General features: G+C 38.3%; 1 protein-coding gene across 1 annotated transcript in view; it reads left to right on the top strand.

Moving 5' to 3' along the window:
- Positions 1-22305, top strand: part of kl-2 (dynein heavy chain 2, axonemal kl-2) — a 373042-nt gene that overhangs the window by 316502 nt on the left and 34235 nt on the right. The window contains exons 79-84 of the mRNA XM_083120771.1: positions 313-397; positions 4828-5019; positions 11100-11284; positions 13368-13590; positions 13960-14076; positions 20987-21137. Coding sequence (XP_082976897.1) covers positions 313-397; positions 4828-5019; positions 11100-11284; positions 13368-13590; positions 13960-14076; positions 20987-21137 — 953 coding nt within the window. The remainder of the gene's footprint in view (positions 1-312; positions 398-4827; positions 5020-11099; positions 11285-13367; positions 13591-13959; positions 14077-20986; positions 21138-22305) is intronic.

The raw sequence follows: 22305 nt of genomic DNA, 5'->3' as shown, positions 1-22305 counted from the left end.
AAGTTACATTGGTTTATTGCATATTTGTGTAAGAAGTAAATTTTTGCTGTGACTGTGCCAGGAATTTAAATAAGTTATTTTCATATTGATAAAGGAAATTGGTACAACCTAATTATTCATTGAAAATTGAACATAATATTGAGAAACATAATAATGTTAATTTACTCCTAAGTATTATAAATATGTCCTAACCATTATAATTTATTGCTCATGAGCAGATATCTGGTATTATTCTTCACACTAAAATCAGTTTATATTTATAACCCTTTATTTTGTGTGTCTTCAGAATCACTCATTTTTTTAAAATTTCAGATTATGGCTAAGTTCCAGTCCGCATCCAGACTTTCCCATTTCAGTACTTCAGGCAGGAATAAAGATGACAACAGAACCACCAAAGGTAACCTAATCATAAGTGCTCACATGGTAATTAACTATGAAATATGCAATAGTAAGAAGCGTTATTTAAAATGTCAACACATTCTCTATTTGCCTGGCATTAACTTTGTTGGGCTTCTTTATATATTATATTAAATGTGACACACCAAGAGATGTTCAAGTCTAAGCAATATTATGAAAGTAATACATAGTGAAATCAAGACTGACTTGGAAGTAGAGTTTGTAAACTACTAGGAACTACAGTGGAACCCCGATTTTACATTTTTCAGGGGCCTGTAAATAAAAAACGTAAAATGCGGGAAACGTAAAAAGCAGGAAAGCATAGGGGAGGGGTGAATCTCAAGCGTCAGTAAGAAACTACTTCACAATCGACTTTTAGCAGGTATATTGTGTCAAAAATAATTCAACAACATTAAAGAAGTATGATTATGAATTTGTAAGGGAAAAAAAGCAAGCCCTGCTGTGAAAATCAGTGACGGATTAATGTGACCCACTTTCGAGGGTAGGGACGGTGGAGGACTGCTTCTATCTGCCGCCTATTAGGTTCTATTTATGCTTTTGATTGTGTGGGATCTTCATTTACTATGTAAACTGGTAATTAGTTGCTAGTTTTGTAAGTATCAGGTAATTTGGGGGGGGGGGTGATCATTTATAGTTGGACGTCAGGCATCTTTATATATGGTAATCAAAGTGTCCTGGATTCAGTTCACAGTGGAGACATGTAGAATGATTCAGATCCCACTTTAGCTGCATGTGTGTCCAGTTCCAATCAGCCCAACTGCATAAACTGAACTGAAAACAAGCTTTGTCAAAGTTACGCATTTTTTGATGTAACAATACGGGGAATTGCTATGAGTGACATGCCCATGATTTTGGCAAGGGTGTGGTGAGGGCGATTACATATGTATTTTTTAATAGTCAGCTCTCATTTTGCATCTTTTTCTGCCTTTGATGACACCATCAACCCCTCCTTTGGGCATGCCACTGATTATTATTTACGTCCATATTAATTGATGATTTATTGTTGGATTTAGCAGTGTTGTTTCAGTTTTTTTTTCTTTCCCTCCCCGTTTAAGTTTAATATTTTGCAATTTATTTTCAACACGTGAATGGTTCCAAAGAAAAGTATTGAGTATATTAATATTAGCATCATGTGCATTTCCTTCCTGTACTGTTCTGTGAGTTCAAGATGTTTATCAGAAGGCAAAACAAGAAAAAAATTAGCTGTCTTTTAACTGGTCGCTTTGTGTGTGGTGCTGGTGTTTAATCTTCAAAAGCAAAACAACCTTCTGAGGCAAGATTCAAAACAATACAGTTTTCCTTCCCTTTACGATGGACAAGTCATTGCCCCGGTAGTCATTAGACAAAACGAAAAAACTGGCGCCGACTGCCAACTGCTCGATGCCTGCAGACACCACACCGACCGGCGATAACGGGAGGGAGAGGAAAGGGAAGTCGAACATGTGCTGGAGCGGCGCTAATGCAGTTGTTGAAGAAAAGTCTTATCACAAGTGTGATCATTCCTGGCTAAGTTGCAGAAGGAAAGAGGGGGGGGGGGGAAGGATCACTGCTTTAAGCTCTCCCATGCTGTCACCTCAATGCTACTGACACATGAGCAACATTTTCGACGCAGATAGAGGCATTAAAAAAAGAAGAGAGAAATGGGCTGAATCCTGCACTCCAGTGGCAGATTAATGAGCTCGTGGGAGTGGGGGAGATGGGTGACTTTTCTTTTTACTTGTAGTACACTATGTTCGTAGAATGTACATATCCAGGAGCGATTGCTTAATTGTAAACCGCAGAGGAAAGAAGATGGGACAATAGCTTTTCGCCTTTATGCTAATTGATTGTCTCTTCCACACGAGGAAGAAAAAGCAAATGTCCCCCCCCCAAGGAAACTAGAAAAAGTGAAGGTAAAGTTCCCCGTGCACTTTGCACCATGCCGGGATACATATATAGGGGTGTGTGGAAGATGATGTGATCAGCACCATGCTCTGGCCACCTTTACCCCCCTATTATTCGATCTCTGTCAATTTGGAGGTGATGTGATCAGCATCATGCTTGGGCAGCCTTTACCTCCGAGGGTTTCCCCAAGGTACCCATTTATTTGAGGCTAGGTGAGCTCCAGAGCCGCTTTATGAGGCAGCTTAGATCACCCACACCGGGAATCAAACCCAGCTTTCCAGTGCGGCAGTCAGATGCCCCCGTACTAACTAGGTGACCACGGCTTCACAGCGAATAAGAAAAAGTAAATAAATTCTCTTTTGGCCCAAATAAGCATTTTAATGGTATTTAGATGTGCACTAAATTTGACTGCTCCCAGAGAATATTGCCACACCCCTCGCTTATCCACTCATTTTTCCTGATTCCGTCACTGTACAACATGCGAGTCACATAATCTGTATAAAAGAAACCATTCTCTGCCCCACACAGAATAAATAATACATGTGTCCGAACTTCGCTTCCCCCTTCCCCCCAAACAATTGATTTGACAATAATATTTTTCAGTGAGTAAAATATCGCTCATCTTCCCATAGAAAAAATAATCACTTTATCTTATGCAATTTCAGCTTCATTCTAATGACCAAATGACATAATATTCGCGAAAAAAACTTCAGATTAAAAATAATTTACAGTGAAATATAGACGATCCAATCGTATTTCCTTAGGAATCTAAACGACTTCCCATTAAAGAAGTAGTGCAGTTCTTATTCAATATTGGATAGCGGAGGTTGGCAAACCCTTCTTATTAACGCTGCAGACAAGGTAAAGGTAAAAGGTAAAGTGCTCCCCTGTGCTTAGCACAACGCCATGAAGGCGTATAGGGGGTGTGGGGGTAACGCCCCACACTTTCTTGATCCGGTCGTGAGTGGGGGTGATGTGATCAGCATCACGCCCCTGACCGCCTTTACCCCCCAGGGTTTCCCCCAGTTACCCATGTTATTCGACGCTGGGTGGGCGCCGGGGCCGCTTCCATCGTTAGAAAAGTTCCCGGATTTGAACCGGCCGGGGATCGAACCCGGGACCTTCAGCATGGTAGTCAGACGCGTTACCGACTGAGCCACCGCGGCCACTGCAGACAAGAAGAAAGAAAAAATTCACAAACAAGCCCCCTCCCCACTTTTCTTTTTTATTTCCGTCAACTACGAAGGATTCCGTAAATCTGTGTGAGCAAAGAAGCAAATGGTGATCGAATCCTGTTGTAAATTTTCCACTCGGAGGGGGGAGGGTGAACTTCTGTTTTGTCCAAATTCTAAGGAATGCACCATTTAGCGAGAATCTGTTTGGCAACAGTGTGCTTCTTGTCTGATCCTGAGGCAGAAGAATCGATCCATTCTATCTTTACCGGAAATGCAAAAAGTGCAGTTTTCCCTTCCTGTCCGTCAAGGAAGGTGTGACAAATGCAAGTTGTACCCCACCTCCCCCCCCCCCTGTCTTCCACTGACCATGCCCCTTCACTCCCTCATCTCGCACGAAAGCCTAACATCTGGAAGTTCAAGGTCACGTGGCCAATGAACCGGCTGCAAAAGCAAGAAAAAGGAGGGAGTAGTTGCGTAGTGAACAGAACAGGTTTCTGCCAAATTTTAAGACATTGTCACAGCTCGGAAAACGTATAAAGCAGGAAACGGGAGTTAGAGCGAACGTAAGATCAAGGTTTACATCCTATTATTTAACACGACCTTTTGCCGGGCCCTGACTGGATGAACGTATTAAGCGGGAAAACGTATAATGCGGGAACGTAAAATCGGGGTTCCACTGTAATGTAATTTCCTGTGTGAGTTATGGTTGTAGAATATTTTTCACTCAATATTTCTACAGCTACCTTGATAAATTAATTGGTTGAAACTAGTGTTGGGCAATATATCGTGATATTGAAAAAATATCATACAGGCTATATCAACTAGGTGATATATCATCATGATATTTGGTGATATATATTGTGTCGACAATATATCGTCACCATATTTCGGCAATATATATCATGTTGGTGATATATCATCATGATACTTTGGCGATATATACTGTGGAGATGATATATCATCGATATCATGATACAGAAAAATATTATATCATATTGTCTATGACAATATTTTCTTAATGATATATCACAATATCAAATTTCCGATATCGTCCATCACTAGTTAAAACCTGGTATGAAATCTCATGAATCTTGGTTCAAAATCAGGAGTACACAATTTCCCCCCTTTATTTTGAATGATAAATTTCCATTTCTAGAGAAATCACTCATCCGATCTGAAGATACATGATATTAATGTTGAAATCTCAAGTTTTCCATTATTATCCACATATTGACTGTTCTGATTTTTATGTCTATTATATGTTTGTATGTATTTATTGGGGTATGTATGCAAATGTGTATGTAGTTGATATGAGTGACATGAAGTTAGTAAATTATTATTACTTCCTTAGGGCATCAAGGCTAACATGAAGCGTCTTTACCAAACAATATCTGATGCTCAGTTCCAGTCCACCACCCGTCCAGAGAAGTTTAAAAAGTTGTTATTTTCACTCTGTTTCTTCCATTCTGTTCTGTTGGAGAGGAGGAAGTTCCAGCAACTTGGTTGGAATGTTGTGTACAGTTTCAATGACTCTGATTTTGAGGTTGGTATCTCTTGTGCATTGTCCTGAACTCATGTTTATATTCTATATTTCCTCTAAGAGAAATTGTTTCTTTAATTTTTTTTTAGTGTCTAAATAATTCATGGTTGTTCCTTGTGGCAACAGCATATTGTTACATAATGTTTATTCTTCAATCTTATCTGCAAGCAATCAAATCAGCATTAGTGCTGCTTAGAGTTTATGAATTTGAAAATTTCCTCTTTTTTCCTTTATGCAACATGATTTGCATAAAAATGATGTAGTTACACACGTTTCATTACTGCATAAACAAATTATTTGTAAGGTTTATATTAATTTCAATGTTGTTGAATATCTGAAATGGAAAACTTCTTGTGTCTTCATTGTGGATTTGGTCACTTTATTTGACATGTAATACTTTCTCATTCTTTGGAATAAGATGACACTTGTATATGACTATTATTTAATCAGTAAGATGATGAAACAAGAAATTCCCTTAAAATGTTGTTAAACTAATAAATATAGTTTCATTTCATAATGTTCTTTGGGGTTAGGATAGGTGCTGCAATGAAATGAACACCAGTCAAAACAGGAACTCAGTTTTTCACTCATGACATGGTTAATGAGTTAGTTTAGTGTATTTGTGAAAATGGCTGCTACACCTGTCGAGAAATCATTTTGCATGTTGGAATTCCATACAACAAAGTCTGCAACCACCATGCAACAAGCATTTCATTTGAAATTTGATAAGGACCCACCTAATGACAATTCAATTCATGTATAGTGTAAGCATTTAGTAAAGCAGGTTGCTTGTGTAAGCGCAAATCAACAGGTCACCCATTTACTACCTCAGAAGATGTGGACCAAATTTGCACAAGTTTTCTGCATAGTCCAAAAATAGCAATTGCACATGTAACTACAGAACTGAATATTCATATTTGCACTGTGTGAATTACTCACCTTTGGAAACAATAAGTATTTTTAAAAAATAAAAATTGTTTACTTACGTGATGTGAGTATACTCCATTTATAAAAGCGACGTTTCGGGGGTCATACTGCCCTATCTTCAGGGTTTTTTTGGCATGTATCAGTACTCCATGCCATGTCAATTTATGTCGAACAAGGAATAGAGTAAAAGGATTCACTTGGTAAAAAAGTAGTTAAAAAAGTAAATAAACAACTGTGCAGAGGGTTCCTCGTAAACGTTTATGATTCAAACCATTCCGACTTCAACTACTGCTGCAGTTATCTGATGACAATCACAGGTGTCTGTATGACTTTTGTTGTGAGTTCCTGGAAAAGATGTCAACCAAGGAAGCTTTTGTGGATGATATTTTTTTGTGATGAAGCTATATTCCATACCAGTGGCCAAGTAAACCACCACAACACATGCATATGGGGAAGTAAAAACCCATGTGCCTTTGTGGAACGTGCGCGATTCAGTTAAACTGTTTATGACAATTTTATAAAACCTTAATGATCATTTTAGATGACCTTGTGTGTTGTTATTACGGTTCGCCCATGCCGTTTGAGTCCTCCGCTTCCTCATACCAATACAACTTTCCTAGCTGAAAACTTTTTCAAAGTCCAACCGATTTTCATACAACCACCATTCTTTATCGCAGGATTCTAATTTAGGAGACCTGTGGAACCCTAATCTTGCTAACCAGAAGAAAATAAACCCCCTAAAAAAATTACAATGCAAAAAAAAAAAAAATGTGTTACAAAGTTAACTTGAAATTGGTCAATTTATTTTTAGGTCACCCTTTACTAAAGGACTATGCAGGATTCAAATTCAAATTTTCTTTATTGTAGGGATACTCTTCAAATGTGCCCCAGTACACAGTTAACATGATCACAGGGAACATTAGTAATAGAAGACAAATTCAAAATCAACATAAAATTCTTCCCCCCTTTTTTCTTATATTTCAGGAAAAGAGAGACAAAGCATCATGTTCTCTATAAAATTCGAATAGGATAAGACTCAATAATATGGTACTGAATAGATATGTGTAATAGAAATTAACTTACCAATCACTTTTTTTTTGTATACCCAATTGGAAATTATGCAAAAGGAGAAGGATTATATATCATTGTCACATATCATGCTTACTTAGCGCACACTGTGAATTGCTTGCTATCAACAAGAAACTGTTAACACCCCGATAGAGTACACAACAATTCATTTCACTCTTTACTTTCCCCATACCACCTAAAAGGTTATGCAATATGACATGTAAGCATGCAATTTCTCAAAAGTGAGTATCATACACGATGAGCACACTGAAATCACTTCCTGTAAAGGAACTACAAGAATTGAAACACACCATATTTTGAGAAACTTGTGGGAAAATTACTTATGAACAGTAGTGTACAAATAAATTCTTGTTTATTACATTTTATTAGGGATGGGTCGATATGAAATTTTGGCCGATACCAATAAAGTACCAATATAAAATTTACCGATACCGATAACCGATATTCTACCGATCCGATATAAAATTAGAAATTGTCCTTGAAGAACCTGAAAGTTTCATTGACCTCCTTAATAAATTGTTTCAAAGTGACTGCAGTGCAAAAGAAGTTGCATATTTAGACATTTACTTTTTTAGAAATTAGAGCATGGAGATTATCCATAAAAAATACAACAAAATGGCAGAATTTTGCACTAATTTATCAGATATTTATTGATATATCGGATCGGTAAAATAATCGGTAATTTTACCGATAAACTGATACACCGATATGCCTATATTGGCCGATACCGATAGAGTACCGATTAATCGGTCCCATCCCTACATTTTATTGTATTCCTATTAAAACCATAGCAACATTCATGAAAGATAAACAAGTGATAAAAATAATATTTATGACAAAAGGAACAGCTTTCTTTTCTTTATTTATGTCGAAATCTTTGAAAATACTAGTATGTGATCACCTCTATTTATGATTATTTAAAAAATGTAAACTACATGTCGGCTATATTACCACATCTGACAAAATTTGGGTCAGAACCAATAATCATTACATAACGATCATTCACAGATTTTTCATTCATGATTGAACTTATGTACTGCAGTGTACAAACTAATAATTATTCAGAGTTATGTACTCAGATAGGCCTCACACATTTTTGCCAAACTACAACAACTTTTGGTAAAAAATTATGTTGATATTGTATTACAAATGTTTCTTTACAAATCTTATGAAAAGTTATCTTTCTGAGGCAACGTGAGTACTTACAAAAAATGAGAAAAAGGAGTGCCTATTAAATTGTTCAAACAGCTTCAGCAGAACACTCACCTAACTACTTTAGGTTGAAAAAGCACTATCAGTGTGCGAAAGTAAACAAAAAATGATATGTATCACGTAACGATGAATGTTCATATGACGTAATATTGGGTTGATGCATAAGTTCATAGCGTTTGTGTTTGGTATGGCAACACTGCAGTGTTAGGAGTTTGTTTATCATTTAATGTTCATCAATTTGAGTGGCATTGTTGTGCTTGTGAATATGCATTGAATTTTACAGATTTGAAGGAAGGCAGTGTTATTTGTGGGCTAAAAGAACAATAAGTGTCAAGTGGAAAGAAACTGACACTTCCAACATATTCTTCTCTTTGAGTTTTACAGAGGAGCAAAGGCAGCAGAGATGGCTCGAAATGTTTGTGCCATGTACTGGGAGAATGCCATCGGGGAAAGCATGGCAAGAAAATGGCTTTGTCATTTCAAAGAGGGCAATTTTGACTTCAGTGATTCTCCACGTTCAAGAAGACCATCGGGATTTAATGAAGATGGTTTAAATGCTTTAATCCACGTTAATCCATATCAGTTGACCCGAGAATTAGCAAATGTGATGAACTGTGACCATTCAACCATCGTGCAACATTTGCATGGGTAAGGTTCAGGATACTGCACACGCTTTAAGTGAAAACACCACAAATCAGCGAGTACACCAGGAAATGCTGCTGCAACATGATAATGCATGCCCACATTCCACTTACATGACAAAAGCTGCTATCCAGGATGTTGGTTGGAAGGTTATTTCACACCCTCCTTACTTCCCTATCTTGCACCCTCCAACTTTTCATCTCTTAATCTACCAATCTTCAAGGAAACAACTTTCGTAACAAAAATGCTCTTCAAACTTGGCTTGGCGACGTCTTTAACCCCAAATCAGCTGATTTTTTCAGGCGTGGAATCGAAAAACTGCCCCAGCATTGGTAGACAGCAATGGACAATGAAGGAAAATATATTACTGATTAACTTCTGTCTTTTGTTCATCTCAAATTAGTATCAAATAAAAGTACTTTTGCCAAGGTGAAAGAAATGCTACGAACTTATGCATCAACCCAACACTTTCCTATCACACTGTTATTACATTCCACAACCAAGATATGCAAATATTTTTCTCCTTTGTCTTATTTTTATTCAAACAGTTTTAAACATTCTAATTTTGCATGAAACGGTCGCGTAAATGCATTGCTTGCAAGATGGTGTCACTTAACCATTGCCGACAATCCAGCGAGCACGTACAGATACAGTACTCGTATGTGTTTCCTGTCACAAGACTTTGCATCGAACGCACTTGAGAAACTTAAGTAGCAATTCAGTCTGCAAACAGATTCATGGCAGGAAATGGTTGCTGTGTTCCATGACACTAGATAGGTAGAATCTGATTCCTTACCTACATTTATGGGAATGCACTGAAGATGATGTCATCCTCCGGGTGACACTTTTCTTTTATATACAAGGGTTGGATAAAAAGTAATGGCAACACTGCTGTCCCGTGAAAGGGGTGAGTCACAGCACCACAAGCGTTTCGTGGCTGATAAAGGAATGTCAGACGAGGAAGTATAGTGAGTGGGAGCGATTGTATGTTATTCAGTCAAAAACAGCAGTGCTCTGAAACAGAGGACGAGAGTGCAAGCGCCATAACAATATGTTTAGGCAAGAAGAACAACATCTCTCAGGCAGACGGTCAACGCAGCCTACTTCTGCACCTTCTTGCAACACCAGCTTCATCTTGCATTAAGAAGGAAGCGACGGCACGGTGTCCCATCATCCTGCTTGACAATGCAAGGTGTCACACTGCGAACAATGTGAGGGCGCTCCTGCATAACTGGTAGTGGGAGGTACTGGAACATCCGCCGTATTCACCGGTATGAGACCGTGTGATTACGACCGTTTTGTCAAAATGAAGGAACCACTGGGCGGGAAGCACTATGACACGTGCGAAGCCATCATACGTGCTATAGGGCAGTCACTGTGGGACATCGACAGAGATGGACGTGCTGACGGTGTACGACGCCTTCCATACGTGTGACAGAAGGTCGTAGAGATGAGGGGTGATTACTTTGAAGGAATGTAACACGTGCTCCTCTGCCAATACAGTCAAGTAAAAATTATACCCGTGTTGCCATTACTTTTTATCCAACCCTTGTATATCTTGATATCAATCACCTACCTCGTTGGATTTTTACCACGTACCATTTCCAGGTATTCTCGATATCAGAGGGAACACAAGAATTCAAGCCAGATTTACCATTTATTGACCAGAAATCTGACCAAATTGCGTGCAACAAATTTCCACCTCTTGTTAGGCATCCATCATAATGTGTTGATCCTTGCCTGCCTTTTTCAAGGTGTGGCAAAACATCCACGAGCATAGGGCGATTCAACCGGAACTTCACTCAGTTTTTGGGAAGCCCAAAATCGTGTTTAATGCAACCAAGCACTTTTAATGATGCACAACAACAATGTGCTTGTGCAAAGGCAAAAACATCTTACATTATTACATTCATCATTTGATTGATGCACTTTAACAAGCATGAAGAATCCTGAAAGGTATACGTTACTAGAGACATCTACCAAGACCTTCCCAAATTATTTTGAATTTTTATTTGGATAGTATGCTGTTATCGTACTCTATCTGCTGTTAATTTCACAAACTAAATGGAGCAAGTGGACAGAGTTTAAATCCACCCATGTAAATTTGTAAAGGTAAAGTCCTTTGTGTTTACATTGTCATGATCATATTATACATCATATTATGTTGGTGGAGGATCTGCTTAGTTGAGATTATTATTATTATTATTTCCTAGGTATCTTCAATTTTGCTGAATACATACCTGAATGAATATGAAGATACTCCATGGGATGCATTGAAGTATTTGATAGCTCGGGTTAACTATGGTGGACATGTAACAGATGATTATGATGGGAGATTATTACAAACATACATCAATCAGTACTTTTGTGAAGATGCTCTCACCACACCATATTTTAGGTATGTAGCATTATATGGAAATAAATTTCTGTAAATCTCACTCAGCATTCAAGATGGTAGGATGAGGTAGGTACAAATGAATCTCTGTGCTTTCGTAATTTGATAAGTGAATATTTGTTTTAATATCATTAACCCTTTTGGAATATGTAAGATATATCTTCATTTGTCACCTAATCTGAACCAATGATGAATAGCATAAGATATATGCATTTGCTGATGGTTTTGATGTAAACAGTTGCCATTTGAGTTCATAACTCGCCCAGTAATCTGACTCATACTGCTGATTCTACTCCTAAGTTTTTATTTGCTTTCCAAGTACACTTTTTTCAGCTGGTTTCAGGCAACCCAGTTTCAAGGTGAAAGTATCTACAAAAACTTATGCCAGGATGGCATTGATCATCTTTTAGTTCCTGCCATTCATTTGTTAAGTACTACGATTTTCTCCGTAGTCCTGACACAGAGGACTGATTGAATCCAACTGTGCATTTTTTTTCTAGTGGAATATCCTCTTGTGCAGGACAACACATACACTATTCTCACAATAATTAAATTATTTTTCATATTCTACCCATACCAAAATCACTTAATGCAAAAACATGCTGTCTCAACTCTTCTGTTCACTGGCTTTACTCACATAGTCATAATTAGTGGATGATACAATAGCTTTAGTGTAGTTTGCTGTTTTGTCTGTTTATGAATGAATAAATGAATAATCAAATGATATTCTTCTTGTTTGTACTAATTACTTGCATTGTAGAACTGTATTTTTTAATATATGATTGTTACAAGCAAGTAAGCACATCTTTTGATGTTACATTAGGGAATAACACTCTCTCCCTTCATACAACATTTATTTGTAATTTGGTCAATGTTACTGATACAATGAATTTTGTCGATAGTTTTCTGACATATGAGCTGTCATTACTCTATTGGAGCCTAACAACTGCATTAACAGTGAAGTAAAGAATTATTTTTGTCTTCTATAAAAGTCTCAAAATATATACTGATTATCTTGGTACACTTTAATTATAAATCCTAAATATTGCAGTCAATTCAAAATCTCTGTCTTCTTTACAAAGTTTCTTGACCTTTTTCAGTTGAAGTGGTGGTGGTTTTCCCCGCTCGTGAAAAAGTGAATCTTTGTGGTGATTCTGTATTACTAAACTCATTTTTAATTTCTTCCAGTGTTCTTTTGCAATAAATGAAGTTTTTCATACCTTTGAATCTCTGTTTCTTGTTACCTTTTTTAAAAACTATTCTCCCATTAGTCATGTACTTCTCCTCAATGAAATCAGTTGACAATTCTGTTCTTGGGCCTGAATTTGTAAGATTATGTTCATGCCATCTCTTTCCCATTCTTTGTAACATTGATCAATTACAAATAAATGTCTGATGAAGGGAATGTGTGTTCTCAGGAAACAGTACATTAATAAAGGTGTTAACTTTCTTGGCAACAGTCATAAATTAGAAGGGAAGAAGTTGAAATATTGTAAGGATAATAATAAAATGTATGAGAAACGAAAGTAACAGATGGTAATTATGTATTAAGCTGTTACACACAAGTAGTAAGTTATGTACTAGATAATATTAACTAAATTTCACATGTTTTTATGTAATTTTGTTCTTATATAATGTAAGTAATTTTTCCTCTCCTGCTTTTTGTTCTTTAATAGTTCTCTTTTTCCTTTGCTTTTCTTATATTTCATTTAAAAGTCTCTTTATTCTACAGTTTCTTTTATCTGCTCTGTTTCCTTGTCATAAATATAATTTCCTTATTGCGTTATCATCTTAGTGCTGCCACCTATAATAGCAATGCTTACATTTAAATGTCCTGCTTATCCAAATACTTTTTAATATATGTGGGATTGGTTATATTCCATAATCCCTTCCTTCTTAGTACTGTTACTCTATTACTCATATAATTTCTTTGTTTAGTACACTCCTGTTCAGATAAAATGGCAACTTGTTAGTTAAAGATGTACAGGGGTGTACATACGGTGAATAATCTTGGTGTTGATATAGGTATTGATACTGCATTTTGTTTGACATTTACTCATGCTCAAATATTGTATCTATATTACAGATTGTCAAGTTTAACAACTTACTACATCCCAAGAGATGGCTCACTTGAGTCTTACCATGATCATATTTCAATGATGCCAACTATTGACCGTCCTGAAGCTTTTGGCCAGCATCCAAATGCGGATATAACTTCCCAGATAATAGAGACAATTAATCTGTTCAAAACTTTGCTATCTCTGCAGTTCCAAGCAGCTACAGGGGAAGGGGAAAGTAGAGAGGAGAAGGCAAGTATTTTGAACAAATTAATACATATTCTCTTGGGCTCATCTGCATAGTTGTGTTATTAAAAATATCACACATCTTTTGGAGTATAACTGCTGGAGAGAAGTAAATTAATGATTTATGATTTCTTATCGCCTCTCCTACTTCTGTTACAATGCTAGTGTAGCCTTGCTTGCTCTGAGTTGCATGTGTGTGTAGATAGAAGGCTTGGTGTGGGTACATTGAGCAGTGATTTAGATTGTAAGTCCAGTCCTGAGAAGCCTTTGTAAGCTTAAAATGGACTTAAAACAATCAAAACTTTTCCACATTTAGGCTAATAACTGCATTTATCACAAGATCTAAATTTTGTAATACTTCTTTGAAAATTTCAGGTATTGCAACTGGCAGCTGATGTGCTATCTAGGATTCCTGATCCAATTGATTATGAAAATGCTGAGAAGCTAATTGGAAAGAACAAGAAACCTCTTGACGTTGTTCTTCTGCAAGAAGTAAGTTCTGATGTGCCCAATACTCAATGTAGTGGCTTTTGTTGTAGCCTGGTAAAATCTTGATCACCTCGCTCTTAGCTTCTCATAATATTTTTCTCATATTTGAAACATCTGATCGATTGTCACTGATCTATAAAAAATCTGTAAAGTTGTGATGCATTGTTGCAAGAGAGCATCGTTTGGTGGGTTAATTTATTCATCGCCCCTTGTCAAAAATACATATCTACAAAATGTAACAATACTAAACACACACACACATATGTAATAACTAGCCTTTGTTATTTAAATTAAAATTATACAAGTATCGGTATCAGTGAGAGTATCGCCATCGGTATTGGTTCAAAGTGGTATCGGCTCAGCCCTAGTTAATACATATTTTGTTCTTTGTTTCTTGACTAAAAAATATTATTATTATTACATAAATAATAAAAAAGACGCTATAAAATCAGAGATAAAACAGCAAATATTTGTCATCTACCTTACTTGTAGTTAAGACTGCTAAAATTTGTGTAAAAACAACTGTCATGGCAAGGAAATTAATGTCAAAGAAGTAAAAAATTGAATATTTATTGAATAACAAAAAGAATGATGGTACATCCATTTGATGAAAAGTAAAGTTCCTGATAAATATTTTATGTACATTATTGTAAGTAGTGGTGACATAAGTTTTTAGAGGGGCCTCCCTGATGGTGTAGTGATAATGCTGTCACCTTGTAATCAATAGATCCCGAGTTCGATACTCAGTGGAGGCACACAGTGGTTCCGGTCGCACTTTAAAATGTAGGTCGAGTCCCGATTAGCTTATCTTTCTTAGTACTGTCATTCAAAGCCATATATTTCCAATCTAATCTCGGCGGAAATTAATGATTGATTGGCTTTATTTTACTTCACTTTTTGTGCCAATTTTGGCTAATTTGCGAAGATGGGGATGAGTGACGATATGATGAAATTGATGAATGGACACTCCCAAACATCCATGCCCAGGCCATCAAACCCTGGCATGGTAGCGCAATGTGCTAACCACTCTGCCTAGGGAGCCAGCTTTCGGCAGAAATAAATAGCAATCACTGGCCAATACCAGCAGTCACGCGAAAGACAGAAGTGAAGAGGACAAGTATAAATTGCTGATTCCCCTTCGCGCTTGAATGTAGATATAACAAAGCTAATTTCACAGTGACCTTCATTCCTCTTTTCCAAGAACTCTGCAACTACCTGACCCAGCACTAGTGCGGCGGGGGGTTAGAAACATCCACCTATCTTACGACCACGATCTTCAAGCAAGAATTGGCAATGAATGATTTATTTCCCCACAGCGTTAACTAAGCAGTTACATGTCCTCATGGTCACATTGGGTTCAGCTTTCACTTACCCATGCCTTTGATCTTGTCATCTGCTTCCCAGGAGGGTGGGGTTTTTATCAAATGTTTCTAGGAAAATCTAAGGAACTTCCTGTGCTGGTCTCCCAATCTGTCACAAGGAAGGGTGAACAAACTTTTAAAAAGGACAAATGTTGAGATGAGCTGTTGCCTTTGCCTGCTCTTCTAGCCACTGAAAATCTTTGGTATCGGTAAATGAAAATCAACTGATATTCACCAATGCCGATACCACTGGTATCGGTATCGGCTCAGCCCTAGTTTTTACGTATTAAGATGTGATCCATATGTAGTTTATTTTCCAATAACAAAATCTTTGGCGGTCATCCATTTTCATCCAGTAACTAATGAAGCAAAGAAACCATTCAGGATCTTCATGGAATGCTTGCAATTTAATATTGCATGCATAACGTGTTGGTTATTGTTATCTCTAAATTCTATATCTGTACTATATTATATTGATTAGAATTTCATATCACTAACTGTCTGCATAATTTTAGTGAACAGAGTTAATTAATCTAACATTTTGTATGAACAGCAGTTTTGAGTTATTTAATTATTTTTCATGTTATATATATACAGGGTGTCCCATGTAACTTGACAAACCGAAATACCACGATAAATTTGCATCAAACGAAAACATGTTTCATATGGAAGTATAATAGTATTGTGGGGGCAAGTCACCTATGCTACAATGAACCCACCCTTTCATCCCTAGGGGTGGGACAGGGGCAACCTTGAAATGTTATAAGGGAACCCCTATTTTTTATTACAGATTCGAATTCGACGTCCGAAAATACGTAGGTTTTGTCCGACACATTTTGTTCCATTCGTGATAGATAGATGGCACCATCCGTTTGCCTCTCACCATCAAGGTGCTTGTTTTGGGTGAGTCCCCTTGCCTCTCACCATCAGGGTGCTTGTTTTGGGTGAGTCCCCTTGCCTCTCACCATCGGGATGCTAGATGCAAATATTTCATGCAATGCACGAAATGATGTCCTCAAACTTCAATGCATTTGTTGATCCGTTGTTCAAATGATTGAACACTACACAGAAGTGCATCTGCATCAATGTGTGCGCAAGCATTTCTTATTTGTTCGATCATGTTTGCACGGGTTGTTGGCATATCTTGATAAACATGTTATTTCAGATATCCCCACAAAAAAAAATCCGGCGACGTAAGGTCTGGCAATCTGGCAGGCCAATGTACTGGACTGCTTCTACTGTCCAACTGTCATGTTGGAACCACATGTGCTGTCGCAGTGCAAGGTTTACATCATCAAGCAATGTCTGTAATTCCTCATGCAAGAACGCCATCCAAAATACCGTCAATAACATAGGGACCAATAAGTTAACTGACCAAGGATGTTGACATTCAACTTCACGCAACCAGTGTGGGTTTCCCACACTTGTGATGATTAACCTGACCGTGGTTGTGAAGGTTGAGTCGTGGAGAAAAGTACTCTTCGAAAGAACTGCTGGTCAACTAGTATTTGTTCGTGAGCACATTCACAAAACACCACTCGATTGTGAAAATTGTCGCCATGAAGTTCCTGATGCATGGACACGTGATAGGGATGAAATTTGTGACATTTCAATAATCTCCAAACACTACTGCAAGAAATTCCTGACTGCGATGATATTACTCGCGTACTCGCCTGGGGATTATGAGCCACCGCTGCTTGGACTACAATGTGATTATGCTCCCCAGTGGCAGTTGCTTTACAACCCCTTTTTTAGGTTGTACACTTCCTTTGGCACAAAACTGTTTGACAACTCGAACAAACAAAGAACGTGATAGTAGCCTGTCTGGAAAACGTTCCGCATAAAGGGTCACATCATTGTCAATGTTCCTTCTGCATTCACCATACACAAGGATCATTTCAATTTTTTTTCCTACGAATAATCTATGATGTTGAATAGGGTGGAGTGAAAAAACTTTTATTTTTATTTTTATAAGCTAGACTATGGAAAATGTGCCATTTGTCCATAGTAAGAATCCTGCAAAATCATATTATTTTCTGTCAACTCTTTGATCGCCCTTCACCTTATTGAAATAATTGGCATTTTAACCCTTTTTATGACTTTGTAGCCTGATTCAGTTTGATTTCAGCATGGCTTATTAAGTAGCGAATCTAAGCGAGCTACTCATTGAAAAGGTTTTGGCCATCTTAAGCTTACCTATACATTGTATGGGGATATCCTGAGGATAACACGATGTCCCCAGGATATCCCAAGGACATCCTGGGGATAACGTGTGTTGTATAGTAGGGTGGAGTAAAAATTTTTAATTTTTATTTTTAGAAGCTAGACTATGGGAAATGTGCCATTTGCCCTATAACTTACCTATACAACACACGTTATTCCCAGGATGTCCTTGGGATATCCTGGGGACATCAGGTTATCCTCAGGATATCCCCATCCCCAGAACTTCCATTTTCAGAGAGATAGCAGTTACAGGAGATATTTGGTGCTCCACGAAACCTAACAACCAATACTATGCCGACCTACACCGATTTCATGAAGAAATATATTCAACTGCGACCAGACCTGAGGACAGACAATGGAAAATACCCATCATTTTTGGACATATCTCACAAACTGTGCTATGAAGTTGAAGAGATCTGGGAAAGGGCCTCATGTCCAACAGTAACTCCCGCGCAAGCGATTGGAAAACTCAGATCGTTCCACGACAAATACAACACAATCCTAAAGGTCTAGAATGGGAAAAAGGATCAACTCAACTACTAACGGAGACTCTCGGACCTTCGCGACAGAAGTAACAGTCTGTTTGATCTCAGCAAATGCAAGTGCTTCGACATGGTTTCGAACTGCAAATGCGCAAAAGAATTCAAAGTTCCGGCAAAGGAACACCATTTTCTTGAGGACCAAAAAAGATGATAATCAGCAGTATAGATCAAGAGGAGACGTCAAAATTGAAGAAGAAAGCTGAAAGAGAGGAAGCCAATCTCGAACGAATGAAGAAGCAGAGGACCGTTGAGAGTAAAGGTCAAGCCGATTCTGCCGACAGTGCCGAAGATGACACGTACCTGTCGGTCAGTGTCACTGGCGATGAGTACATTCCAGATACAGAATCAGTCAAGACTAAGCCAAAGCAGAATCGCCAATGTAAGAAAATGACAATCTCTCTACCTTCACTAGCTAAAGCTTGCGATCGGATCCGAGTCTCGGATGGATTGGCTGCTGTATTAGCAACGTCAGTTCTGCATGTTGGTCTCGTGTCGCCAATCGACCGATCTAAAGTAATCGATCGAAGCAAGATCTGCCGAGAACGCAGCAAAACTCGTAAGGAACTCCAGCAGAATGATGACCAGTTTGACCACACTCACACTGGCATAAGGGAGTATTCTTTGATGGCCACAAGGATCAAACTTTGACACAGGTTCTTGACGACGACAACAAGTAACACAGAAAAACCCTCATGGAAGAACACATAAGCATCATCACAGAGCCGGGTTCTTCGTACTTCAGCCACACGACTCCTCCATCAGGCTCCAGCAAAGACATAGCTGAGTCAATAGTAGCTAGTTTCAAAGAGAGGAATGCGCAGACAGAGAACATTAAAGTTGTAAGGTGTGACGGCACAAATGTGAACACGAGACACACAGCGGGCGTTATCCGCCGACTGGAAGAAACCTTCGAGCGTCCTCTGCAGTGTCTGTTATGTCTGCTCCATGCCAATGAGCTGGTCCTGCGCCATCTATTCCAGGCACTCGATGGCACGACTACAGGCCCGCACGGATTCTGTGGAGATATCAGAAAGCGGCTAGTGACGTGTAGCGAACAGCCTGTCTCCTCATTTGCACCGGTGCAGCTGACCGAGCAACTGTCCAATGTTGACCAGAAGGAGTTGAGCACAGATCAGTGCTATCTACTGGAAACGTGCAATAGCATCGGCAAAGGTGAATGTAGCGTCAATCTGACAATGTGAAACCCAGGTTGCCTGAATCACTCACGATGGATAACGACAGCCAATCGAATCCTCCAATTATATGTAAGCGACATGGAACCGTCAGAGAATCTGAAAAAGCTGGTGACGTTCTTCATTCGCGTATATGCTCCAACGTGGTTCACCGTAAAAGCCCACTGGTCATGCAAAGATGGAGCTAGGCACCTTCACCAGATGCTCGTCAAGTGACGATACCTCAGCCCTAAGCACAAGAAGATCGATCGTTGACCCCGTCATTCATCGCAATACATACTTCGCTCACCCGGAGAATCTGCTCCTGGCCATGATGACGGACCATCGACCACACATACGTGAGCTGGGCCTGCGACGAGTGATGAAGGCCAGAGCTGCAGCAGCCCCAGTGGACAAATACGCATCCCTTCTCGACAGCTAATGCCGACGTTCGAGTCGAAACGTGACTTCTCTCACTTCACCTTGTAACTGTTTGTGGCATTTGATTGCATTAACTGAGTTTTAAGGTGACTAAACTGATTAATAGTCACTATTGACTGACTATGTCGTTATATCGTTGTAATGTTGCTTAGTATTGCAAAATAAAAGGTTGCGAAGGGCGATCAAAATATTGTTCAAAAGTCTTGAAATTTTTACACAGTGTTCTATTGATCTATTGGCACCTTTTGACATATCTAGCTAATTGAAATTCAAAAAAAATATTTTTTAGCCCATTTTCACTCCACCCTAATGTTGAATACCCCACTTAACTGTGTCCTTCAACTCTTTGCAGTCACACTGCACTGACCATACAATCACTGACTACTGAGGGCGCGAGCACAATGCTTCTAGGCCACAGTATCCCTCCTCACGCACTTGCCAGCCACTGCATTTGCGAGACACAACCAACACGTTGCGCTTACGGTGCCATCTATCTATTACAAATGGAACAAAATGTGTCGGACAAAACCTACATATTTTCGGACGTCGAATTCGAACCTGCAATAAAAAATAGGGTTTCCCTTTTAACATTGCAAGGTTGCCCCTTGCTCCACCCCTCCTGGGGTGGCAGGGTGGGTTCATTGTAGCATAGATGACTTGCCCCCACAATACTATTGTACTTTCATATGGAACATATTTTCGTTCGATGCATATTTCTCGCGATATTTCGATTTGTCAAGTTACATGGGACACCCTGTATATGTATGTACATGTATATAATGCCTATACTTAACTGTACAATTGTGATGGCTCAGCATTTCCATTTGTTTTCTTTAATTTTTGTGTGTATTTGTTCTGAGCCCTGTTTCATGGCTAACATCATTGGCTTCTAAATTCCAAAGAATTTAAATTATATGAAAACTATGTATTGAGCATTGCTGGTGGTGATTGACAAAAGGATTATCTCAGGATATTGCCAAGTCAGTTCCAGATAGGCTAATGAGCTTTTGATGGCTTACACCATTCCCACCATCAGACATTTAAGGAGAAGATGAGAGAAACATTAGCTCTCAAAAAGCTCACAATATATATATATAATAAATTTATGTGCTCCTGTTGTTAATAAGCCTTATGTAAAGTTGTTTTTTTTTTCTGTTATTCCTCTTTATTTTAGATTACGCGGTACAATGTGCTGTTGAAAACTATCAGAGCCTCAGTTGAAGAATTGCAGAAAGGTATAAAAGGTTTGGTGGTTATGTCAACAGATCTGGAGAATATATTTACCTGTATTTATGATGGACGGGTTCCAGACAGCTGGTTAAAAGGTGAGCTTAATTTAGTTGTATTTGATAATATTAGAAGTTGAGTTGAAGAAACCAAACAACACATAAATGTGGAGAAACCCTTTCAAAGAGAGAATTGGCTGAATTATTCGTATTGTTCAAGACAAATGAGTCAACTCAACTTTGTGGAATGATGTAGTGAAATTTTAGTAGAATTAGACCTTCATCTCTTTTGGCTCTTGCTGCTAGTTTTCATTACTGCAGCATAAAATAGAAAACCATTTATAATTGAAAGTGTTGAAGAGCCAACTGAGATTTGAATCAATATCTTTCATTCATAATTGGGAAAAGAGAGATGCAGTAGTATATATATACGGAGAAACTAGTACTCACTGTATCCGCGAAACTTTTTTCTTCTTCAGCAGCCAGAATTTTTCAAAAAGTGATGACCAGCAGTGAAACCAGGAAACCTAATCCAGTGCACCAAGAAATCTCTTCTGTCCTCTCCGAGTTTGGCAAATGGCTGAACACCAATGAAGTTTGGTGTCTAAAATCTGACAAAATGAACCAGTTTGTAATTATGCACAAGTGCGATTATTGAAAGAAAGTAAAAAACCAACTAAACAGCGACTTGTACAGTATCATCACAAAGGACCCCACAGACAGGTACAATAGAATTGTGAAAAATGCAGTGAAATCTAGTGTCGTACTCAGTGAACAAGACCACAAATTCCTTTTCAACCCCCACCCTTCACCTGCCATTGCCTATGACATTCCCAAAACTCATAAACCTGGAATCCCCATGCACCTTATAATAGCTGGCTTCAATCACCCCACAGTCCACGTAACAAACTGGCTAAAAAACAAAATACAGGAAAACCTCGTTAATACGAAGTTCAAGGGACCAAAAAATGTCAACTTCGTATTAAACGACTTCGAGTTATCCAAACTTTTCAAGATGGCGCCTGTTTTCAGGTGTAAATAAAGTAGAGTATAAATTAGCCCCACAAAGGATATTTTATACTTGGTGGTAGCTCAGAAAATAAGCTTTATATGTACGTTTTAAAGGAAGTGTAAAAAATGTTACACAAAATGAGAACACGGAGCTTAACGCGGACACAAAGATTACAAGGAGTCGGTTAACACCATTTATCCTGCCTAGTTATACAACCGGTTATGCACGGGATGCATGTTGTGGCAAAAAGTCTTA

Source organism: Lepisma saccharinum, chromosome 4 (genome assembly GCF_977018435.1).
Source record: "Lepisma saccharinum chromosome 4, izLepSacc3.1, whole genome shotgun sequence".
Taxonomy (NCBI): domain Eukaryota; kingdom Metazoa; phylum Arthropoda; class Insecta; order Zygentoma; family Lepismatidae; genus Lepisma; species Lepisma saccharinum.
The sequence above is the reverse complement of the archived record's forward strand: the minus strand, read 5'-3'. Positions and strand labels throughout refer to the sequence as shown.